The sequence below is a fragment of the Topomyia yanbarensis genome, chromosome 2, assembly GCF_030247195.1.
Source record: "Topomyia yanbarensis strain Yona2022 chromosome 2, ASM3024719v1, whole genome shotgun sequence".
In the NCBI taxonomy this organism is placed as follows: Eukaryota; Metazoa; Arthropoda; class Insecta; order Diptera; family Culicidae; genus Topomyia; species Topomyia yanbarensis.
Window position 1 is genome coordinate 318,790,295 of NC_080671.1, and position 25,143 is coordinate 318,815,437.

The 25,143-nt window shown below is 40.1% G+C and overlaps 2 protein-coding genes across 2 annotated transcripts in view; one reads left to right on the forward strand and one right to left on the reverse strand.

Moving 5' to 3' along the window:
• Window positions 1-19,095, reverse strand: part of LOC131680551 (uncharacterized) — a 186,944-nt gene extending 167,849 nt beyond the window's left edge. The window contains exon 1 of the mRNA XM_058961265.1: window positions 19,057-19,095. Coding sequence (XP_058817248.1) covers window positions 19,057-19,095 — 39 coding nt within the window. The remainder of the gene's footprint in view (window positions 1-19,056) is intronic.
• Window positions 19,096-19,272: 177 nt separating this feature from the next.
• LOC131680552 (uncharacterized) lies at window positions 19,273-25,068 on the forward strand. The gene has a single exon (XM_058961267.1). The coding sequence runs from the start codon at window positions 19,273-19,275 to the stop codon at window positions 25,066-25,068; it is 5,796 nt and encodes a 1,931-aa protein (XP_058817250.1).
• Window positions 25,069-25,143: the final 75 nt, after the last annotated feature.

Sequence of the window (25,143 nt, forward strand, 5' to 3'; positions counted from 1 at the left end):
ACAAAACGAATTGTGCTCACAAACAAACAGCGTGGTAGCTTGTGCCGCAATGTGCCACGATGTGCCACGCTGTGCCATGGTGTTCAGTAAAACAAAAGCAATGGTTGCTATGATTATTCAACTACACTTTATTGACAGTTTTTGAGTTGTCAAAAGTGTGCCTCATTGTGCCACACATTGTGGTAACGAGTGAAATGATTGTGTATTACTGTGAATCGTAATCTTATATCGTGTTATGGTAGGTGATACAGTGTGTATGGCACATTGTTCTAAGCGACTCACCCCTTGCTGTGAGCACTTTACGCGGGATTATAACGTGTATATTCCGGCTGTAAGAGTACAATCCGAAGGCGTCGTAACCGATGAGAGTTTGACGTGCGAGGATCTGCTGAAGTACGAGGTTGGCCGATTCAGAGACCGCTTACTTCAGCCAGTTAAAATACTTGAGTGCAAACGTTTGCACTCAGTAGTAGTTGCGGGGGATGGTTCAAAAACGTACCCCCAATCAAACTCTTATCGGGTGACCTTCGCTGGTACCACTTTGCCAAATTTCGTCCTCTTGCACAAGGTTCGTCTTCCTGTGCGTCTGTTTGTGCCGCGGGTCATGAATTGCACAAAGTGTAAACAACTGGGTCACACAGCCACCCATTGTAGCAATAAGGCCCGCTGTGGAAAATGCGGGGAGAATCATCTAGATGATTCGTGCAGTAGGCAAGCCGAAAAGTGTCCTTACTGTGCGGAGAGTCTGCATGATATCTCGGCATGTCCCGCGTACAAACTACGCGGGGATAAACTGAAACGTTCCCTTGCGGGACGATCCAAACATTCTTTCGCAGAAATGTTAAAGAATGCTACGCCACCATCCTCAGCAAACATCTATACTCACTTGCCTCCTGACGAGGGCGAGGCTGGTAACCCACAAGAGGGAACATCTACTAGGGTGCCTAGAATTTATAGGAAGAGGAGGAACATTTCCTCTCGTAAAGTTCCTTGTAAAGGCCAGAAGGTGTCCCTTGACGGGGCTCCGAAAGTGACATCTATTGGAAGTGTTGCAACCAAACCGAAGCAATTAGCTCCTGGTCTCGGAGGATTAAGCTCAGAGAAGGAGTTCCCAGCACTTCCAGGAACATCAAAAATTCCAAGTGTTCCTTTGTTTCAGTTCGAGAGTAATCACAGCACTGGAATTGTAAAACTCTCGGACATAGTGGACTGGATAATAAAAACTTTCAATATTACTGATCCTATTAAAAGTCTTATGTTAGCTTTTCTCCCTACAGTGAGAACATTTTTGAAGCAGTTGACTGCTAAATGGCCCCTCCTCTCAGCGATTGTATCCTTCGATGGCTAACTCATCGAACGAGGTCACGGATTTGATCACTGTTCTACAGTGGAATTGCAGAAGTATCATCCCGAAAATCGATTCCTTCAAAATTTTAATAAATAATTTGAGTTGCGATGCATTTGCATTATGTGAAACTTGGTTAACTTCCGACATAGAACTCAACTTCCACGACTTTAATATTATTCGCCTGGATCGAGACACCCCCTATGGAGGAGTGCTTTTGGGGATCAAAAAGTGCTATTCCTTCTACAGAATTAACCTTCCCTCGATAACAGGTATTGAAGTTGTCGCTTGTCAAGTAACAACCAAAGGCAAAAGCCTTTGCATAGCTTCCATATATATTCCCCCCAACACCGCGGTTGGGCACCGACGGCTACAAGACATCTTAGAATCCCTGCCAGCACCGCGACTAGTTTTAGGAGACTTTAACTCTCACGGTACAGCATGGGGTTGCCTCTATGATGATAACCGGTCTTCCTTAATTCAAGATCTTTGCGATAACTTCAATTTGACAATTTTAAACACGGGTGAAATGACACGGATTCCTGCTCCTCCAGCGCGCCCGAGCGCCTTAGACTTGTCCCTTTGCTCAACATCGCTGCGGTTAAATTGCACGTGGAAGGTAATCCCTGATCCCCACGGCAGCGACCATCTGCCGATTGTAGTCTCAATCAATAACGGTTCAAGGCCATTGAAATCAATCAATATTTTGTATGACCTCACACGAAATATCGATTGGAAGAGCTATGCTGCCGCGATATCCGACAACATCGAATCTACCCAAGAACTTCCTCCGGAGGAAGAGTACAGCTTTTTGGCTGGCTTGATTCTCGACAGCGCGAATCAAGCTCAGACTAAGCCAGTACCCGGCGCGAACATACAAAAACGCTCTCCTAATCCGTGGTGGGACAAAGAGTGCTCAGACGTGTACGCGGAGAAGGCCGCCGCGTATAAGACCTTCCGGGATGACGGGTTACCCGCTAGCTATCGACAATATGCGACGTTAGAAACGCGAATGAAGAGTTTGATGAAAGCCAAAAAACGTAGTTACTGGCGCCGGTTCGTTGACGGACTAACGAGAGAAACATCGATGAGCACTCTTTGGGGCACGGCCCGGCGTTTGCGAAACCGAAACAGTATTAACGAGAGTGCAGAATATTCAAACCGTTGGATATTCGATTTCGCCAAGAAGGTTTGTCCGGATTCCGCCCCGGAACAGAAGATTTACCGCGCCGCGTCTCCTCACGATAACGCGAACGAAACACCTTTTTCGATGGTGGAGTTCTCACTTGCTCTCTTGTCGTGTAACAATAAAGCTCCGGGGCCAGACAGAATCAAATTCAACTTGCTGAAGAATCTGCCTGACTCTGCCAAGAGACGCTTGTTGAACTTATTTAATAAGTTTCTCGAGGCTAACATGGTCCCACTCGATTGGAGACAAGTGAAGGTCATCGCCATCCAAAAACCAGGAAAACCAGCCTCCGACCACAATTCGTACCGTCCGATCGCAATGCTATCCTGTATCCGGAAGTTGTTCGAGAAAATGATCCTATACCGCCTCGACAATTGGGTCGAAGCAAATGGCTTACTGTCAGATACACAATTTGGCTTTCGCAAAGGCAAAGGGACGAACGATTGTCTTGCGTTGCTCTCAACTGAAATTCAAATGGCCTATGCTAGCAAAGAGCAGATGGCATCAGTGTTCCTAGATATTAAGGGGGCTTTTGATTCAGTTTCGATCAACATTCTTTCAGAGAAGCTGCACCAGCATGGTCTTTCGGCGACTTTAAACAACTTTTTACTAAACTTGTTGTCGGAAAAGCACATGCATTTTTCGCATGGTGACTTATCGACATCACGATTTAGCTACATGGGCCTTCCCCAGGGCTCATGTCTAAGCCTCCTGTTATACAATTTCTACGTCAACGACATTGATGAATGTCTTGACAATTCCTGCACGTTAAGGCAACTTGCAGACGATGGCGTGGTGTCTGTTACGGGACCCAAAGCTGTCGATCTACAAGGACCATTACAGAATACCTTGGACAATTTGTCTGCTTGGGCTATTAAGCTGGGTATCGAATTCTCCACGGAGAAAACTGAGCTAGTTGTATTTTCAAGGAAGCGTGAACCAGCACAACTACAGCTTCTATTAATGGGTCAAACTATAGCTCAGGTCTTCACAGTAAAATATCTAGGGGTCTGGTTCGACTCGAAAGGTACTTGGGGATGCAATATTCGGTATCTGAAACAGAAATGCCAGCAAAGGATCAACTTTCTTCGTACAATAACCGGAACATGGTGGGGTGCCCATCCAGGAGACCTAATTAGGTTGTATCAAACAACGATACTGTCGGTAATGGAATACGGATGCTTCTGCTTTCGCTCCGCCGCGAACATACATTTCATCAAACTCGAAAGAATTCAGTATCGTTGTTTGCGTATCGCCTTAGGGTGCATGCAGTCGACCCATACGATGAGTCTCGAAGTGCTGTCGGGCGTTCTCCCGTTGAAAAATCGATTTTGGGAACTCTCATATCGATTGCTCATTCGATGCGATATCTTGAACCCGGTCGTGATTGAAAATTTCGAAAGGCTTGTTGAGCTCAATTCTCAGACCCGTTTCATGTCCCTGTACTTTGACTACATGGCGCAGAATATTAAGCCTTCTTCTTACAATCCCAACCGTGTGCATTTCACAAATACTTCTGAATCTACTGTTTTCTTCGACACATCCATGAAAGACGAGATTAGTGGAATTCCGGACCACATACGCCCACAAGTGGTTCCAAACATTTTTTATAATAAATTCCGAGAAGTCGACTGTGCTAAGATGTTTTATACTGACGGATCAAACCTCGAAGGATCCACTGGCTTCGGTATTTTCAATGAAAAGTTCACCGCCTCCTACAAACTCAGTGACCCTGCTTCAGTTTACGCCGCAGAACTAGCTGCCATTCAGTATACCCTTGGAGTCATTGAAACATTACCCGCAGGCCATTACTTCATCGTTTCGGATAGCCTCAGTTCCATTGACGCTATTCGCTCGATGAAACATGGAAAGCACTCCTCGTATTTTTTGGGGAAAATACGAGAGCTACTGAGTGCTTTATCTGACAACTCTTTCCAGATTACCTTGGTATGGGTCCCTTCTCATTGCTCCATTCCAGGCAATGAGAAGGCAGACTCCTTAGCTAAGGTGGGTGCCTTAGAAGGAGACGTTTACGAAAGACCAATTTGCTTCAGCGAATTTTTCAGTATTACTCATCAGAGAACCCTCGAAAGTTGGCAAACTTCGTGGAGCAGTGGAGAGCTAGAAAGGTGGCTGCATTCGATAATCCCTAAGGTATCCACGAAACCTTGGTTCAAGGGGATGGATGTGGGTCGTGACTTCATTCGTGTGATGTCCCGACTCATGGCAAACCATTACACGCTGGATGCACATCTCCGGCGTATTGGGCTCGTGGATAGTGGTATCTGCGCTTGTGGCGACGGCTATCACGACATCGAGCACATTGTCTGGGCGTGCACCGAGTACAGTTCCGCCAGGTCTCGGCTAATGGATACCCTGCGGGCCCGAGGAAGACCAACCAACGTCCCGGTTCGAGATGTGCTGGCAAGCCGCGATGTCCTCTATATGTCCCTTATATACACCTTTGTGAAAACCATCAATATACAAGTTTAACTGCCCCTTCTTATTTTCCTTATTATTCTCAGAACCCTCTTCCACCTGTATCAAAGCATCTGTATCGAATGAGCCAACAAACACGTGACCTACGGCACGAACATAACACGCTTAACTCGAAATGTAGCCGATCCACATCTGAGCCGTACTACGAAATCGTCTGGAAAAACCCTTGCCATCTTGAGGAGGACCACCCGGCGTCCCAGTACATGATTCCCCTGATGAAGGCCACCCTAGTTTGTAATCCATCCGTTGATCTCACGATGCCTGAAACTGAAATAATTTTCTCTCCCTGCCATCTTTGTCTACCCTCCCTCCCCTGACTCTTATAGCCAGAAGTAATACCCCTAACCCCCCCCCCCCCCCCCCCAATATCATCACGAAGCATTTAGCTCTTCTTGTCTCTTCTAGTTTTAACTATTATATTATATAATCTCGTTGAAAATGCCCAACTCTACTACCCATAAAAATAACTATAATTACGAATCTTTACAAAATTCAACCATGCCCTCTAGTTATTCCTACTTTTAAGATAGTCGTAACAAATTGTCCCCCTTAGATATATAAGATAGCTATAAAATCGCATTAGTTTCATTTAAAAAAAATCCATATGTAATCCCCTAGTTTTAAGCAATTTAAAATGTAAAAAACAAAAAAAAATTGGCACCTTTAAGCTAACGCAACGTGCCTTTTCAAATAAACGATTTGAATAAAAAAAAAATTGCAGTCTATAGAACTTTTTTTCGCGGAATGGGGAGGGGGGTCTAGGATTAACCTCCTCTCAAATTTGGGACTGCCTCAAAAATAGTTGATATATGGGTAATTCCGCGCAAAGTTTTTTGTAAATTTCTATTATAGAGCTTTAACCTTATGGTCATTCGTTTTTTTTCGGGTTAGAAAAATCTCTAACCCTATGTGCGGTGTTGGGAATCAGACCTAGGTGAGCTGCGTACAAGGCAATGGATTTACCAACTACGCCATGCTCGCCCCTTTCCGCGCAAAGCGACCATGAAACCGAAAACTTGGGATCGACCTTCACGGATTTCAACTAGTTTTGAAGAAATTGTTCATCTAGAGCCAATATATAATAACCTAAATTATTGCGTCGTTTTAACCACCCCAATTTTTTTAACAAATTGTTTTTCTTCGGATTATATCTGTTACTGTTTGCACTAGAACCAATCAGCGAGATGAGTTCTGAAAGAATTGTTCAAGGAATCTAGGAAAAAAATACTAGTTTTTAACGGCAGTGTTGTCAAAAAGCAAAAAATTACATTTTTCTCGTAATTAACACAACGGTTACTGCGGGCTTCTTTGACACATAAAATGTCATTATGCCTACTTAGCTCGGTCGGTTTCTGACACTCTCTTGGAATGATGATGACATGGGGTAAAGTAGCGCATCTCGAAACGAAATGTTTATTGTATATTATCTTGTATGAAAAAGTCGATTCGACTTGGTTGCATAATGTGACCTCTTGATTCTGATCGTAGTTATCCTAGCATTCGAATGGAATCTATTTCAGTATTTCGATTGAATCTTATTTACGTATTTCTACGATTTTTTCTCTTAGTTTTTCGTGCAGGGTTCTAGAGAAAAGCTTCTTAGAGGACTGGTGGAATCCTTCTCAAGATAGAATTCTGCGAAGATTATGATTTATTTACATTTTAACGACGTTCAATTAGCTAGAGATTACTAGGTAGGGAAAGTTATGAAAATTAGAGCCATAGTACTCAAGTGAGAGCAAGGATGTGAAGTTTATGTATATTTCCATCACCAACAGGCCCCTTGGCCCCAATGGTGGTTTCTTAAACTAATTACATTTTAAAATTGCCAACATTTTCGCTTTTATCGCATTCCGCGTCCGGTTGAAGTCAAAGGCCGGCGTCACACTGTTAAAAATTCGCTGGAGTCCGCTAATAGCTCTCTGGCAACCATAGTTGATTCTCTTGAACGGAACTCGCAGAAGAGAGTTATTACGTAGAGCTCGAACGTGGGCTTGAAGATCCAGACGTCCGAGAATTGTAGGGCAATCCACTCTGGTAGAGAATAAGTCCGAGACGAACAAGGCTCGAGAGCAGTCCCTCCGAATGCTGAGTGAATCGAAGTGTATTAGCTGACAACGATTTTCATAGCTCGGCAGCTGAAAACTGTTTTGCCATGGGAGATGCCGAAGGGTAAAGCGATTTAAGACAATATACGTCCCTGAAGTTTTTCGCTATTCGGAAGATGAACCCAAGCTGTCGTGATGCCTTATCCACGATGTATGAAGTATGTAGTTTGAATGTTAGTGCCGAATCCATGATGACTCCGAGATCTTTGATGTGAGAATGTCTTGGAATACTTGAGCCGAAGAAATGGTAGTTAAACTGAGTCGGATGGCGTTTCCGCGTGAACATAACGATTGAGCATTTGCTCGGGTTTAAAACCATTCTGTTTAGATCACACCACGTACTAATGCTGTCCAGTTCCCTCTGAAGAAGCTCGGCATCGGTTTTATTCCGTATTTGTTGAAAAATTTTCATGTCGTCGGCTAAAGAAAGGCGGGGTCCTTGTAATGTGAAATTGACGTCATTAAAGTAGAGGAGGAATATTACTGGACCGAGATGGCTTCCTTGTGGTATGCCGGATGTAGCGAAGAATGGTGCAGATAGACAGTCCTTAATGCTGATTTGGAGTTGCCGTCCATCTAGGTAGGAACGAAACCAGCGCAGAAGTTGTCCATGAATGCCGAGTTTGTCCATCTTCGCTATTGCGATATCATGGTTAATTTTGTCGAAGGCATGTAAATAGCATCGGTTTGCAATCCGTCTGCGAATCCATCCATTACATATGTTGTGAACGAGAGCAGGTTTGTTGTTGTCGATCGTCTAGGTATGAAACCGTGTTGGTCATCTGCAATGTAGTGATTGCAGTGAAAGAAAATAGGATCTAACACAACCAGCTCGAACAGTTTTGATACGGCACTTAAACACTAGATTCCCCGATAATTGTCAATGTTCGATTTGTTTCCTTTTTTATGAACTGAAAACATGTGCGCTGCAGGAAGGGAATGTACCAGTAGAAAGTGATAACTCGAAGACTCGCCGAAGTGGTTCAAGAAGCCCGCTGATGCACTTTTTGACAAAAATCGAGGGAACACCATCTGGACCCGATACAAGATGCTTTCAGTTTGGCATTTGCTGCAGCATTATCGACACAAATTCGGTTGATGGTTCGTCCTAGAGAAGGAGTTAAATTGGCGGCGGCAGCGACTTGTTGTGGTGGCAGGCGCTCGTTGGAAAAAAACGCTTGAAAATTTGTCGGAGAACAGTTGGTAAATTTCTTTAGCGTCGATGCCTAAAACTCCATTAAACGACATAGAAGATGGTAAACCGGATTCTTTTCGCTGCTCGTTAACATACTTCCAGAACGACTTGGGCTTGGATTTCAGTTGACGCTCGACGTTTCGCTGGTGTCTAAAAAAGGCGCGTCTGTATTCGTGGTTGAGTTGAAAGTAGTGATTTTGTAATGCAAGTGTCTTATGCTTTGAGAATTTTTGAAATGCAGCTTGTTTGGCAGACTTTAAACGTCTAAGGACGGTTGATTGCCAGGGAGGGTGTTTGTTGACGTTTCACACTAGCACTGATCTCAACACAGCATAGCTGTATGATTGACAGATGAGACGAATGAACGTGTCGTTCTCACTGGTTAATAAATATGTGTATAAACTTAACGAAAGAAGTGAGAGACATTGAAGAGAGGAGACATGGGGATAAAATGATGAGTGGAGAAATTAATGTTTCGAGATAATTCTCCAGCATATGTTTTTTGTAACTTTCTGTGTATGTGGTATGAGTTTAAAATTATCGTCATTCGTAATCAGCCTTCATAGCGATAGGATCGGTCAACGTCCGTAGTGACGTGTAAAGATTTTGTACTTAGTTTGTAATATCGTGTAGTAGATGTATAGTTTGTGGTGAAATAAATGTGTAAAGTAATAAATGTTAAGTAATGTCAGGAAATAAAGTGTTTGATGTGTAATGTGTTATGTGTGTACTGCATAACTTCCGAACTGGTACAGTGACGCTATCTGCGCAAAGATAGTCCAACTAAAATTACAATTGGACACGGAAAAATCGGGTACGGACTAAAACCACGGAGGAACGCTATTTGGCAAGAGTCACAACAGTGTTCATCGGTACCAATTGTTTCTTTGGGCACATGGCGGTCGAAAAAATAGTTAAGAATATTAGAAAACGTCATCACTGCTTCGTTCGCGTCGTCATTGTTAAGATTTTCGTCCCAGTTTATATCCAACAGCGTGCTAACGATGCTGTCGTAGTCAGTGTTTTTAAAATCGTAGACGATAGAGCTAAACAGAAGTAAACAGATCGGAAAGCTAGAAGTGGCAGGGTCATTAGAACAGGCTTAATATCGTACGGGCTTAATTTTTGTCTTCTGCTAATGAGGGTCGAGCTTAGGCAGCATAACTACGAATCACCCGAGTTCACTAGCATGTCAGACAAGTCCATCTTTACCGTGACAACCGACACGGTAAAGATAAACTTGATGGGCAATCGGCGTCGGTTGTCATGGTAAAGATGAACTTGTCTGTCTGTGTCAGGACACATGTTAGTGAACTCGGGTGATTCGTAGTTATGCTGCCTAAGCTCGACCCTCATTAGCAGAAGACAAAAATTAAGCCCGTACGATATTAAGCCTGTCCTAATGACCCTGCCACTTCTAGCTTTCCGATCTGTTTACTTCACATCCTTGTTCTCACTTGAGTACTAAAAAATCGATTTTGATTTTCTAAAATGCCCATCACTATCCAGTGGACTTTTTCACAATATGACTCTTCTCCCTTTATCCCCTTCTACAATTGCTTCCTGCGCAGCATTCCAATGACATCTTTAAGCCATACATGCCCATGTTGTTGATAAACAACCACGTTTCTAAACGACTATTTTGGTTTATACGATATATGTTTACAATGACAATTAAGGCTAATAACTGGGACTAACATCTTTCATCTGAGTACTGACAGTTATAATTAGTATCCGTAAAACATAAGTTATTACAATAAATCTGATTGTGTTCCGCCGAAGCAGTGCTGCTAGCTTCTGTTAATAGCGAAAAAAGAATTTTGAAATATTTTCGTAGCCTGGCAATTATAGAAAACTGATAAAACTTTCTAATATAGACTGCCTTCAATTCCTTTTTCATGCAATTGGACTAGACCGGAAGGTAGGTTTTTCGTGTTTCCTGACGCTGGTTAGGAAAAATAGTTTTGGAACCGGCAGAAAAAAGTTGGTAAGAAAGGGTTAACAAGATTCTGATAAGAGACATGGCAGTCGCTGGTGGCGAGTTCAGTTCTTCGGTAGCTCAAGCAAAGATGAATGTTAGGCTGTGTAAAGAGGGCACCAGCAGTATTTCTCGCTGATACGGCCTTAAACCCATCATCTACCTTCCCTTTGGTAGTCCTTCGCTGTTTACATACATTAGTGGGAGAGTTTGCGAAGACTACATGCGCAGTGATTACCTGCGCAACCCGGTACGACATTGGTCAACTAAATGATGCTACAAGGACAAGGACAAGGCACAAATCCCGGCTATGTACGGGGAACGTGCCATTTGAGCCAATATATTCTGATTCCTGAGGACAAGGATAGGGATCTCTTTGTGGAAGCACAAAAGTCCAGAGTAAAGAGTAAAGAGTAAAGAGTAAAGAGTAAAGAGTAAAGAGTAAAGAGTAAAGAGTAAAGAGTAAAGAGTAAAGAGTAAAGAGTAAAGAGTAAAGAGTAAAGAGTAAAGAGTAAAGAGTAAAGAGTAAAGAGTAAAGAGTAAAGAGTAAAGAGTAAAGAGTAAAGAGTAAAGAGTAAAGAGTAAAGAGTAAAGAGTAAAGAGTAAAGAGTAAAGAGTAAAGAGTAAAGAGTAAAGAGTAAAGAGTAAAGAGTAAAGAGTAAAGAGTAAGGAGTAAAGAGTAAAGAGTAAAGAGTAAAGAGTAAAGAGTAAAGAGTAAAGAGTAAAGAGTAAAGAGTAAGGAGTAAAGAGTAAAGAGTAAAGAGTAAGGAGTAAAGAGTAAAGAGTAAAGAGTAAAGAGTAAAGAGTAAAGAGTAAAGAGTAAAGAGTAAAGAGTAAAGAGTAAAGAGTAAAGAGTAAAGAGTAAAGAGTAAAGAGTAAAGAGTAAAGAGTAAAGAGTAAAGAGTAAAGAGTAAAGAGTAAAGAGTAAAGAGTAAAGAGTAAAGAGTAAAGAGTAAAGAGTAAAGAGTAAAGAGTAAAGAGTAAAGAGTAAAGAGTAAAGAGTAAAGAGTAAAGAGTAAAGAGTAAAGAGTAAAGAGTAAAGAGTAAAGAGTAAAGAGTAAAGAGTAAAGAGTAAAGAGTAAAGAGTAAAGAGTAAAGAGTAAAGAGTAAAGAGTAAAGAGTAAAGAGTAAAGAGTAAAGAGTAAAGAGTAAAGAGTAAAGAGTAAAGAGTAAAGAGTAAAGAGTAAAGAGTAAAGAGTAAAGAGTAAAGAGTAAAGAGTAAAGAGTAAAGAGTAAAGAGTAAAGAGTAAAGAGTAAAGAGTAAAGAGTAAAGAGTAAAGAGTAAAGAGTAAAGAGTAAAGAGTAAAGAGTAAAGAGTAAAGAGTAAAGAGTAAAGAGTAAAGAGTAAAGAGTAAAGAGTAAAGAGTAAAGAGTAAAGAGTAAAGAGTAAAGAGTAAAGAGTAAAGAGTAAAGAGTAAAGAGTAAAGAGTAAAGAGTAAAGAGTAAAGAGTAAAGAGTAAAGAGTAAAGAGTAAAGAGTAAAGAGTAAAGAGTAAAGAGTAAAGAGTAAAGAGTAAAGAGTAAAGAGTAAAGAGTAAAGAGTAAAGAGTAAAGAGTAAAGAGTAAAGAGTAAAGAGTAAAGAGTAAAGAGTAAAGAGTAAAGAGTAAAGAGTAAAGAGTAAAGAGTAAAGAGTAAAGAGTAAAGAGTAAAGAGTAAAGAGTAAAGAGTAAAGAGTAAAGAGTAAAGAGTAAAGAGTAAAGAGTAAAGAGTAAAGAGTAAAGAGTAAAGAGTAAAGAGTAAAGAGTAAAGAGTAAAGAGTAAAGAGTAAAGAGTAAAGAGTAAAGAGTAAAGAGTAAAGAGTAAAGAGTAAAGAGTAAAGAGTAAAGAGTAAAGAGTAAAGAGTAAAGAGTAAAGAGTAAAGAGTAAAGAGTAAAGAGTAAAGAGTAAAGAGTAAAGAGTAAAGAGTAAAGAGTAAAGAGTAAAGAGTAAAGAGTAAAGAGTAAAGAGTAAAGAGTAAAGAGTAAAGAGTAAAGAGTAAAGAGTAAAGAGTAAAGAGTAAAGAGTAAAGAGTAAAGAGTAAAGAGTAAAGAGTAAAGAGTAAAGAGTAAAGAGTAAAGAGTAAAGAGTAAAGAGTAAAGAGTAAAGAGTAAAGAGTAAAGAGTAAAGAGTAAAGAGTAAAGAGTAAAGAGTAAAGAGTAAAGAGTAAAGAGTAAAGAGTAAAGAGTAAAGAGTAAAGAGTAAAGAGTAAAGAGTAAAGAGTAAAGAGTAAAGAGTAAAGAGTAAAGAGTAAAGAGTAAAGAGTAAAGAGTAAAGAGTAAAGAGTAAAGAGTAAAGAGTAAAGAGTAAAGAGTAAAGAGTAAAGAGTAAAGAGTAAAGAGTAAAGAGTAAAGAGTAAAGAGTAAAGAGTAAAGAGTAAAGAGTAAAGAGTAAAGAGTAAAGAGTAAAGAGTAAAGAGTAAAGAGTAAAGAGTAAAGAGTAAAGAGTAAAGAGTAAAGAGTAAAGAGTAAAGAGTAAAGAGTAAAGAGTAAAGAGTAAAGAGTAAAGAGTAAAGAGTAAAGAGTAAAGAGTAAAGAGTAAAGAGTAAAGAGTAAAGAGTAAAGAGTAAAGAGTAAAGAGTAAAGAGTAAAGAGTAAAGAGTAAAGAGTAAAGAGTAAAGAGTAAAGAGTAAAGAGTAAAGAGTAAAGAGTAAAGAGTAAAGAGTAAAGAGTAAAGAGTAAAGAGTAAAGAGTAAAGAGTAAAGAGTAAAGAGTAAAGAGTAAAGAGTAAAGAGTAAAGAGTAAAGAGTAAAGAGTAAAGAGTAAAGAGTAAAGAGTAAAGAGTAAAGAGTAAAGAGTAAAGAGTAAAGAGTAAAGAGTAAAGAGTAAAGAGTAAAGAGTAAAGAGTAAAGAGTAAAGAGTAAAGAGTAAAGAGTAAAGAGTAAAGAGTAAAGAGTAAAGAGTAAAGAGTAAAGAGTAAAGAGTAAAGAGTAAAGAGTAAAGAGTAAAGAGTAAAGAGTAAAGAGTAAAGAGTAAAGAGTAAAGAGTAAAGAGTAAAGAGTAAAGAGTAAAGAGTAAAGAGTAAAGAGTAAAGAGTAAAGAGTAAAGAGTAAAGAGTAAAGAGTAAAGAGTAAAGAGTAAAGAGTAAAGAGTAAAGAGTAAAGAGTAAAGAGTAAAGAGTAAAGAGTAAAGAGTAAAGAGTAAAGAGTAAAGAGTAAAGAGTAAAGAGTAAAGAGTAAAGAGTAAAGAGTAAAGAGTAAAGAGTAAAGAGTAAAGAGTAAAGAGTAAAGAGTAAAGAGTAAAGAGTAAAGAGTAAAGAGTAAAGAGTAAAGAGTAAAGAGTAAAGAGTAAAGAGTAAAGAGTAAAGAGTAAAGAGTAAAGAGTAAAGAGTAAAGAGTAAAGAGTAAAGAGTAAAGAGTAAAGAGTAAAGAGTAAAGAGTAAAGAGTAAAGAGTAAAGAGTAAAGAGTAAAGAGTAAAGAGTAAAGAGTAAAGAGTAAAGAGTAAAGAGTAAAGAGTAAAGAGTAAAGAGTAAAGAGTAAAGAGTAAAGAGTAAAGAGTAAAGAGTAAAGAGTAAAGAGTAAAGAGTAAAGAGTAAAGAGTAAAGAGTAAAGAGTAAAGAGTAAAGAGTAAAGAGTAAAGAGTAAAGAGTAAAGAGTAAAGAGTAAAGAGTAAAGAGTAAAGAGTAAAGAGTAAAGAGTAAAGAGTAAAGAGTAAAGAGTAAAGAGTAAAGAGTAAAGAGTAAAGAGTAAAGAGTAAAGAGTAAAGAGTAAAGAGTAAAGAGTAAAGAGTAAAGAGTAAAGAGTAAAGAGTAAAGAGTAAAGAGTAAAGAGTAAAGAGTAAAGAGTAAAGAGTAAAGAGTAAAGAGTAAAGAGTAAAGAGTAAAGAGTAAAGAGTAAAGAGTAAAGAGTAAAGAGTAAAGAGTAAAGAGTAAAGAGTAAAGAGTAAAGAGTAAAGAGTAAAGAGTAAAGAGTAAAGAGTAAAGAGTAAAGAGTAAAGAGTAAAGAGTAAAGAGTAAAGAGTAAAGAGTAAAGAGTAAAGAGTAAAGAGTAAAGAGTAAAGAGTAAAGAGTAAAGAGTAAAGAGTAAAGAGTAAAGAGTAAAGAGTAAAGAGTAAAGAGTAAAGAGTAAAGAGTAAAGAGTAAAGAGTAAAGAGTAAAGAGTAAAGAGTAAAGAGTAAAGAGTAAAGAGTAAAGAGTAAAGAGTAAAGAGTAAAGAGTAAAGAGTAAAGAGTAAAGAGTAAAGAGTAAAGAGTAAAGAGTAAAGAGTAAAGAGTAAAGAGTAAAGAGTAAAGAGTAAAGAGTAAAGAGTAAAGAGTAAAGAGTAAAGAGTAAAGAGTAAAGAGTAAAGAGTAAAGAGTAAAGAGTAAAGAGTAAAGAGTAAAGAGTAAAGAGTAAAGAGTAAAGAGTAAAGAGTAAAGAGTAAAGAGTAAAGAGTAAAGAGTAAAGAGTAAAGAGTAAAGAGTAAAGAGTAAAGAGTAAAGAGTAAAGAGTAAAGAGTAAAGAGTAAAGAGTAAAGAGTAAAGAGTAAAGAGTAAAGAGTAAAGAGTAAAGAGTAAAGAGTAAAGAGTAAAGAGTAAAGAGTAAAGAGTAAAGAGTAAAGAGTAAAGAGTAAAGAGTAAAGAGTAAAGAGTAAAGAGTAAAGAGTAAAGAGTAAAGAGTAAAGAGTAAAGAGTAAAGAGTAAAGAGTAAAGAGTAAAGAGTAAAGAGTAAAGAGTAAAGAGTAAAGAGTAAAGAGTAAAGAGTAAAGAGTAAAGAGTAAAGAGTAAAGAGTAAAGAGTAAAGAGTAAAGAGTAAAGAGTAAAGAGTAAAGAGTAAAGAGTAAAGAGTAAAGAGTAAAGAGTAAAGAGTAAAGAGTAAAGAGTAAAGAGTAAAGAGTAAAGAGTAAAGAGTAAAGAGTAAAGAGTAAAGAGTAAAGAGTAAAGAGTAAAGAGTAAAGAGTAAAGAGTAAAGAGTAAAGAGTAAAGAGTAAAGAGTAAAGAGTAAAGAGTAAAGAGTAAAGAGTAAAGAGTAAAGAGTAAAGAGTAAAGAGTAAAGAGTAAAGAGTAAAGAGTAAAGAGTAAAGAGTAAAGAGTAAAGAGTAAAGAGTAAAGAGTAAAGAGTAAAGAGTAAAGAGTAAAGAGTAAAGAGTAAAGAGTAAAGAGTAAAGAGTAAAGAGTAAAGAGTAAAGAGTAAAGAGTAAAGAGTAAAGAGTAAAGAGTAAAGAGTAAAGAGTAAAGAGTAAAGAGTAAAGAGTAAAGAGTAAAGAGTAAAGAGTAAAGAGTAAAGAGTAAAGAGTAAAGAGTAAAGAGTAAAGAGTAAAGAGTAAAGAGTAAAGAGTAAAGAGTAAAGAGTAAAGAGTAAAGAGTAAAGAGTAAAGAGTAAAGAGTAAAGAGTAAAGAGTAAAGAGTAAAGAGTAAAGAGTAAAGAGTAAAGAGTAAAGAGTAAAGAGTAAAGAGTAAAGAGTAAAGAGTAAAGAGTAAAGAGTAAAGAGTAAAGAGTAAAGAGTAAAGAGTAAAGAGTAAAGAGTAAAGAGTAAAGAGTAAAGAGTAAAGAGTAAAGAGTAAAGAGTAAAGAGTAAAGAGTAAAGAGTAAAGAGTAAAGAGTAAAGAGTAAAGAGTAAAGAGTAAAGAGTAAAGAGTAAAGAGTAAAGAGTAAAGAGTAAAGAGTAAAGAGTAAAGAGTAAAGAGTAAAGAGTAAAGAGTAAAGAGTAAAGAGTAAAGAGTAAAGAGTAAAGAGTAAAGAGTAAAGAGTAAAGAGTAAAGAGTAAAGAGTAAAGAGTAAAGAGTAAAGAGTAAAGAGTAAAGAGTAAAGAGTAAAGAGTAAAGAGTAAAGAGTAAAGAGTAAAGAGTAAAGAGTAAAGAGTAAAGAGTAAAGAGTAAAGAGTAAAGAGTAAAGAGTAAAGAGTAAAGAGTAAAGAGTAAAGAGTAAAGAGTAAAGAGTAAAGAGTAAAGAGTAAAGAGTAAAGAGTAAAGAGTAAAGAGTAAAGAGTAAAGAGTAAAGAGTAAAGAGTAAAGAGTAAAGAGTAAAGAGTAAAGAGTAAAGAGTAAAGAGTAAAGAGTAAAGAGTAAAGAGTAAAGAGTAAAGAGTAAAGAGTAAAGAGTAAAGAGTAAAGAGTAAAGAGTAAAGAGTAAAGAGTAAAGAGTAAAGAGTAAAGAGTAAAGAGTAAAGAGTAAAGAGTAAAGAGTAAAGAGTAAAGAGTAAAGAGTAAAGAGTAAAGAGTAAAGAGTAAAGAGTAAAGAGTAAAGAGTAAAGAGTAAAGAGTAAAGAGTAAAGAGTAAAGAGTAAAGAGTAAAGAGTAAAGAGTAAAGAGTAAAGAGTAAAGAGTAAAGAGTAAAGAGTAAAGAGTAAAGAGTAAAGAGTAAAGAGTAAAGAGTAAAGAGTAAAGAGTAAAGAGTAAAGAGTAAAGAGTAAAGAGTAAAGAGTAAAGAGTAAAGAGTAAAGAGTAAAGAGTAAAGAGTAAAGAGTAAAGAGTAAAGAGTAAAGAGTAAAGAGTAAAGAGTAAAGAGTAAAGAGTAAAGAGTAAAGAGTAAAGAGTAAAGAGTAAAGAGTAAAGAGTAAAGAGTAAAGAGTAAAGAGTAAAGAGTAAAGAGTAAAGAGTAAAGAGTAAAGAGTAAAGAGTAAAGAGTAAAGAGTAAAGAGTAAAGAGTAAAGAGTAAAGAGTAAAGAGTAAAGAGTAAAGAGTAAAGAGTAAAGAGTAAAGAGTAAAGAGTAAAGAGTAAAGAGTAAAGAGTAAAGAGTAAAGAGTAAAGAGTAAAGAGTAAAGAGTAAAGAGTAAAGAGTAAAGAGTAAAGAGTAAAGAGTAAAGAGTAAAGAGTAAAGAGTAAAGAGTAAAGAGTAAAGAGTAAAGAGTAAAGAGTAAAGAGTAAAGAGTAAAGAGTAAAGAGTAAAGAGTAAAGAGTAAAGAGTAAAGAGTAAAGAGTAAAGAGTAAAGAGTAAAGAGTAAAGAGTAAAGAGTAAAGAGTAAAGAGTAAAGAGTAAAGAGTAAAGAGTAAAGAGTAAAGAGTAAAGAGTAAAGAGTAAAGAGTAAAGAGTAAAGAGTAAAGAGTAAAGAGTAAAGAGTAAAGAGTAAAGAGTAAAGAGTAAAGAGTAAAGAGTAAAGAGTAAAGAGTAAAGAGTAAAGAGTAAAGAGTAAAGAGTAAAGAGTAAAGAGTAAAGAGTAAAGAGTAAAGAGTAAAGAGTAAAGAGTAAAGAGTAAAGAGTAAAGAGTAAAGAGTAAAGAGTAAAGAGTAAAGAGTAAAGAGTAAAGAGTAAAGAGTAAAGAGTAAAGAGTAAAGAGTAAAGAGTAAAGAGTAAAGAGTAAAGAGTAAAGAGTAAAGAGTAAAGAGTAAAGAGTAAAGAGTAAAGAGTAAAGAGTAAAGAGTAAAGAGTAAAGAGTAAAGAGTAAAGAGTAAAGAGTAAAGAGTAAAGAGTAAAGAGTAAAGAGTAAAGAGTAAAGAGTAAAGAGTAAAGAGTAAAGAGTAAAGAGTAAAGAGTAAAGAGTAAAGAGTAAAGAGTAAAGAGTAAAGAGTAAAGAGTAAAGAGTAAAGAGTAAAGAGTAAAGAGTAAAGAGTAAAGAGTAAAGAGTAAAGAGTAAAGAGTAAAGAGTAAAGAGTAAAGAGTAAAGAGTAAAGAGTAAAGAGTAAAGAGTAAAGAGTAAAGAGTAAAGAGTAAAGAGTAAAGAGTAAAGAGTAAAGAGTAAAGAGTAAAGAGTAAAGAGTAAAGAGTAAAGAGTAAAGAGTAAAGAGTAAAGAGTAAAGAGTAAAGAGTAAAGAGTAAAGAGTAAAGAGTAAAGAGTAAAGAGTAAAGAGTAAAGAGTAAAGAGTAAAGAGTAAAGAGTAAAGAGTAAAGAGTAAAGAGTAAAGAGTAAAGAGTAAAGAGTAAAGAGTAAAGAGTAAAGAGTAAAGAGTAAAGAGTAAAGAGTAAAGAGTAAAGAGTAAAGAGTAAAGAGTAAAGAGTAAAGAGTAAAGAGTAAAGAGTAAAGAGTAAAGAGTAAAGAGTAAAGAGTAAAGAGTAAAGAGTAAAGAGTAAAGAGTAAAGAGTAAAGAGTAAAGAGTAAAGAGTAAAGAGTAAAGAGTAAAGAGTAAAGAGTAAAGAGTAAAGAGTAAAGAGTAAAGAGTAAAGAGTAAAGAGTAAAGAGTAAAGAGTAAAGAGTAAAGAGTAAAGAGTAAAGAGTAAAGAGTAAAGAGTAAAGAGTAAAGAGTAAAGAGTAAAGAGTAAAGAGTAAAGAGTAAAGAGTAAAGAGTAAAGAGTAAAGAGTAAAGAGTAAAGAGTAAAGAGTAAAGAGTAAAGAGTAAAGAGTAAAGAGTAAAGAGTAAAGAGTAAAGAGTAAAGAGTAAAGAGTAAAGAGTAAAGAGTAAAGAGTAAAGAGTAAAGAGTAAAGAGTAAAGAGTAAAGAGTAAAGAGTAAAGAGTAAAGAGTAAAGAGTAAAGAGTAAAGAGTAAAGAGTAAAGAGTAAAGAGTAAAGAGTAAAGAGTAAAGAGTAAAGAGTAAAGAGTAAAGAGTAAAGAGTAAAGAGTAAAGAGTAAAGAGTAAAGAGTAAAGAGTAAAGAGTAAAGTGTTCTGGCAACACGAGAACGACTGGTCACTCTACAGCTTGGCCGATACGGTCGAACCCATGACAGCAGGTCGAGAGCCAACCCTGGTGGGACAAACGTCAAAAGGGAGCATACTATTACCGCACGTGAAAGAAGGCGATTTAGATTTGGCGAAGTTCTTTTTGATAATTATTGAAAGTGTGTGAATTACTAATTAAAATTAATCGAATAATAAAACTATTCTCGCTGGGCGTATAAGTTCGGTATAGGATATCGAACGGTAAGAGGGATAGTTCGAGAACCGTTATATACTGGCGTCTAACCTCAAATACTTACCTCTAGATAAGCGTGATAGTACCATTGAAGAGGCCTCATTCGGACAAATTGGCAGAAACGGGGTCTACTTGCGTAGGGAATACAAATGTAAGATATGTGAACTATGTACGAGGGTTATTATACTGAATTTAATTATATTCTAGCTTTGAGCTGTCGCTACAATTTGCGCTGCTGTCTTGATTTACCCCCCATCCGAACATTCTCAAAGATTTTGTGATGGAAATCGCAGATGCGGATAGGTACGATTGCGGATCGTGCACCCAGCCCAACTCAGCTGACGTCGGAATGGTGGCCTGCGATACCTGCGGTGGATGGCATCATTACGCTTGCGTGGGAGTTTCCCCGGGAGTGGAAAATCGTCCGTGGCGGTGTAGGAAATGTCCGCCAATGCCTCAACCACTACCCCCAGGCACAGGAGCCACTAAAAAGCAGCTAAAAGTTACAGCTGACAATAGAGAAAACCGTAGTATTAGAAGCGGTTCTAGCCATAAAGTCCCAGGAGCTACGGGTCATACCATTATAAGGAACGACGAAGACCAGCGAAATGAGACCCCGAAGAAAAATCCAGAAATAAAAGCTCCGGGGTGTTACGACGGGAAATCAGCAAAGTCCATCACTTCTAGTGCCCTGGTTCGAGCGCAGCTAGCGTTAAATCGATTGGAAGAGGAGCGATTGCTAGAAGAGACCAAGCTGAAGGAAGAGCGTATTCGTCTGGAGGAGGAAAGGATCCAGAAAGATAAAGAACGGATGCTTAGAGCGAAGGAAATCGAGGCGCAGGAGAAATACCTGCGAGAAAAACGCGAGCTGGAGGAGTTATTAAACGCCGAAGACGGTTCTCAAGTCAGCGTTCATAGCGGGACGAGCAAAGCCAAGGCCTGGCTGGAAAATCAGCGAAGACTAAAATTAGTGAATCAGCATGAAGAACCCCCCGAGCCGGCAATTGATGAATTATCGACAGAATCGGAAGCGGCGGGTAGGGGCATGGGGCCCACTACGAACCAGCTGGCTGCCAGGCAAATCTGGCCGAGAAAACTGCCGATGTTTTCGGGAGAACCCGATGAGTGGCCAATATTTTATAGCAGCTACGAGACTGCGAATGCAGCATGCGGATTTTCGAACGTCGAGAATATTATTCGACTACGGGAATGCTTGCGAGGCCCAGCGCGTGACGCGGTAGTGACAAAACTGATGTTTCCACACTGTGTCACATCGATAATGGAAACATTGCGACGATTATATGGAAGGCCTGAGGTTCTTATAAAGAACCTTTTGAACAAAGTGCGTCGTGCTGAAGCGCCGAAACCAGAGAGATTGGACACGTTGATGAACTTCGGTATGGCCGTTCAGCAGTTGTGCGACCACTTAGAAGCAGCGAATTTACGCAGTCATCTGTCCAACCCAACGCTACTGGAAGAGCTAGTGGAGAAGCTCCCAGCCTCAATAAAGTTAGATTGGGTACGATATAAACGAACCTTCCACGAACCATCGCTGAAAGAATTCGGGCTGTTCATGGAAGGACTGGTCGCAGATGCCAGTGAAGTGACAACATTAGTGCACCCGAAAGTAGACACGTCAAAACAAGAAAAGGGGAAGCAACGAGAAAAAGGACATCTTCACACCCACGCCGAAACGGAAGATTTGACGAAGGATAGCGTTGAGAGGCAACCCTGTTCAATATGTGGAAAAATGGACCATAGGGTACGGAACTGCGAGAAATTTCAGCAAATGAACCTCGATCAAAGGCTAAGGGCCGCAGAAAAGTGGAAGTTGTGCGAAGTTTGCTTATTCGATCACGGTCATTGGAAGTGCCGGTCAAGGTTCCGATGCAACGTCGGCAGCTGTCGTCTACGACACCACCCGCTGCTTCATCGAGTAATTCGCGCGGATTGTCATACGCATGATCAAACGCGGAAGACTGTGCTGTTCAGAATGATACCAGTAACACTATTCCACGGAACTCGAAGTTTAGATACACATGCTTTCCTCGACGAAGGCTCTTCACTTACATTGGTTGAAGCAAGTGCCGCGCGCAGTCTTGGGATAGAAGGCGAGCCGGAGCCATTAGAGCTACAATGGACTTCGAATATTGTACGGAATGAAAAGAACTCTCGTCGGGTGGACATTCAAATCTCCCCGAAAGGTCTACCGCAGCGCTATACCTTGAAGGCAGCACACACAATCAACGGTCTAAACCTCCCAAAACAAAGCTTAAATGTCGAAGAATTACGTAGCCGCTACGTTCACCTACGGCATCTTCCGATTACATCCTATTCTGAGGCAGAGCCGAAAGTCTTGATCGGATTGCAAAACCTAGAGTTGTTTGCCCCCTTGGAAAGTCGCGTCGGTCAACCTGGAGACCCGATTGCGGTACGAAGTGTTTTGGGGTGGGCGGTGTACGGTTCAAACTACACAAAAATGAAAGCCCAACATTTCTTGAACCACCACAAGTGCGATTGCGATGCCGACAAGGAGTTGAATGAAATGATTCGCCAAAGATTCGTTTTAGAGGATGTAGGAGCTGTTACAGGGTTTTTGCCGGAACCCGCAGAAGTAAGAAGAGCACGTGACATACTAAAGGCTACAACCAGACGTGTGAATGGCAGATTTGAAACCGGCCTACTCTGGAAAGTCGATGACGTGTGCTTTCCCGACAGCCAGCCTATGGCGTTCCGAAGAATGAAGGCTTTGGAGACTAAGCTTGCAAAGGATCCGGACCTTAAGGAAAATGTCCATCAGCAAATCAAGGAGTATGTGCGGAAACATTACGCGCACAAAGCGTCGAAGGAGGAACTCGCCCAAGCTGACACGGCAAGAGTATGGTATCTCCCGTTAAATGTGGTATCCCATCCTCGGAAGCCAGAGAAGAAACGACTCGTTTGGGATGCTGCTGCAAAAGTCGACGGAGTTTCGCTGAACTCTCGGTTATTAAAAGGACCAGACTTGCTTACGTCACTTCCTTCAGTTATTTGCAAATTTCGCGAACGGCGCGTTGGATTTGGAGGTGATATACGGGAGATGTTTCACCAAATAAGAATCAGATCGGTGGACAAACACTCCCAGAGATTTCTTTTTCGTTTCGACACCAACAAACAGCCTGATGTTTACATAATGGATGTCGCAACGTTTGGGGCGACTTGCTCGCCATGTTCCGCTCAACACGTTATGAAGAAGAACGCAGAAGAATTTGTTGACCAGTTCCCCGACGCTGCGAAGGCTATTGAAGACAAAACATACATGGATGACTATTTCGACAGCGCAGAAACGCCGGAAGAGGCGACCACACGAGCATTGCAGGTGAGAGCAATTCACGAACACGCTGGTTTCGAGATGAGAAATTGGGTGAGCAGTAGTCCCGAGGTCCTGCGAGGACTTGGTGAAATCTCCGAACAGAAGCCCTTTTCATTTGTCGGCAACAAGAATGAGCAGTGGGAAAGAGTCCTGGGGATGATGTGGGATCCAACCGAAGATATGTTCGTTTTCACTGCAAATCTGTGTGGGGAGTTGGCCCCGTATGTGACTGGTGATAAAAGGCCGACAAAGAGAATAGCTTTGCGGTGCATAATGAGCTTGTTTGACCCTTTGGGGCTTCTAGCTCCGTACTTGGTACATGGACGAATGCTAATCCAAGATATTTGGCGCTCTGGAGTGGCATGGGATGAAGAAATGCTTGACGTCGAATTCGAAAAATGGGAGCGATGGACAGCTCTCTTGCAAGGGATCAACCAGTTGAAAATTCCGCGTTTTTACTTTGGCCATGATATGCACTCCGAAGCCTACGAAACGTTGCAACTTCATGTATTCACCGATGCTAGTCAGACAGGTTATGGATGCGCTGCATACTTTCGGATCGTCGACCGTGGGGAAATACGCTGTTCGCTAGTTATGGCGAGAAGTAAGGTAGCGCCGCTTAAATACCAATCGATTCCACGTTTGGAGCTCCAGGCCGCGGTATTGGGAGCTCGACTGATGCAAAATGTCTGCGATAGTCACACGGTGAAAGTCTCCAATCGGTTCCTGTGGACGGACTCCACAACAGTTCTCTCTTGGATCCGTTCGGATCATAAAAGATACTTGCAGTATGTAGCTCACCGAGTCGGAGAAATCCAATCACTAACTGATCCTGATATGTGGCGGTGGGTATCGTCAAAAGAGAACGTGGCGGACGCTCTAACGAAGTGGGGAAGAGACACAGAGCCAGATGCAAACGGGAGATGGTTCACAGGGGCCTCAATCATCAAACGGCAGGAAAATGATTGGCCTATTCAGAAGATAATTCCAGCAAATTCTAAGGAAGAGCTTCGAGCCCAGTTCGTTCTGCATCACATAGCCATACCAAAAGGATTGGTAGACGCTAGTCGGATCTCTAAATGGACGATATTGGTTCGCACGATGGCGGTCGTGCTTCGTTTCATCGCCAATTGCCGTCTACGAGCTAAAGGCCTACCAGCCGAAACAGTGGCCGCTCTACCGTCTCAAGAGAAGTATTTGAAAGGTTCTAAGATAGGCGTAAAAGTTTCGATACGGCAGAGTGAGTACCTTTCTGCAGAGCAGTGGCTGTGGCGCATCGCTCAAAGCGAAAGCTACCCAGATGAAGTGAAGATCCTATTACACAACCGAAATTTACCACTTGAGCAACGGACGAGAATTGAAAAGGCCAGTCCCATATATAAGGACTCACCGTTCGCGGACGAATTCGGAGTGTTGAGAGTCGACGGTAGGACTGCTAAAGCTGACTACGTGGCATTCGACGCACGCTTTCCGATCATTCTGCCGAGGGACCATCTAATCACTCTTCGAATCGTAGATTACTATCACCGTATATGTGGGCACATTCACCGAGAGACGGTAATGAACGAAATGCGCCAGCGTTACAACATTGATCATCTTCGCTCGGTCATTGACAAAGTCATTAAAGATTGTCACTGGTGCAGAGTGAAGAAATGCAAGCCGCAGTTTCCTCGGATGGCGCCTCTTCCTGCACAGAGACTTACTGCGCACGTGCGGCCGTTCAGTTACGTCGGCGTAGACTACATGGGACCCTTGGACGTCACGGTGGGAAGACGTAAGGAAAAAAGATACGTAGCTGTGTTCACCTGCCTGGTCGTTAGAGCAATTCATCTGGAGGTTTCATTTGACTTATCCACCGATTCATGTATTATGGCTATCAGACGATTCGTGCGCAGACGGGGTTCGCCGGTAGAAATATTTTCCGACAACGGCACTAATTTCGTTGGCGCCAGTCGGGAGCTTCAGGAACAGATTAAACAAATAAATGCAGGATGTGCAGAGACGTTCACCGACGCTCGAACAAAGTGGACGTTCAACCCACCTTCGGCACCCCATATGGGGGGTGTATGGGAGCGCATGGTACGGAGTGTGAAGGTAGCCATGAGGGCCATTGATGATGGTCGTAAACTAACCGACGAGATACTGCTGACGGTGCTAGCGGAAGTCGAAGGATTTATCAACGCTCGACCGCTCACATACATGCCCCAGGATTCTACTGAGCACGAGGCACTAACTCCTAACCACTTCCTGTTTGGCAATACGTCTGGAGCCCACGAACCGATAACAATGCCAACAAAACCCGGAGAAGCATTGAGGAGTGGCTTCAAGCGATCGCAGTATTTAGCTGATGCGATTTGGGACCGGTGGCTGAAGGAGTACTTCCCCACTATCAACAAGCGTTCCAAATGGCTGGAAGAAGTAAAACCGGTCCGAGTCGGCGACCTTGTATACATTGCTGAGGGCAACAGAAGAACGTGGGTGCGTGGAAAGATCGAGGAAGTGATTGTTGCGAGTGATGGCAGAATTCGGCAGGCGATGGTACGAACTGCATCTGGAATGCTGAAACGACCAGTCGCTAAGCTAGCGGTTATGGAGCTTGGAGTTTCTAGTGAATCCGAGAAGGAAGAAAATGAGCATCACCCGGATTCACCGGGTGGGGGATGTTCTGGCAACACGAGAACGACTGGTCACTCTACAGCTTGGCCGATACGGTCGAACCCATGACAGCAGGTCGAGAGCCAACCCTGGTGGGACAAACGTCAAAAGGGAGCATACTATTACCGCACGTGAAAGAAGGCG

What these genes read in the sequence shown, in the direction of transcription:
- LOC131680552 (XM_058961267.1), top strand. Translation starts at nt 19,273, where the DNA reads ATGGAAATCGCAGATGCGGATAGGTACGATTGCGGATCGTGCACCCAG.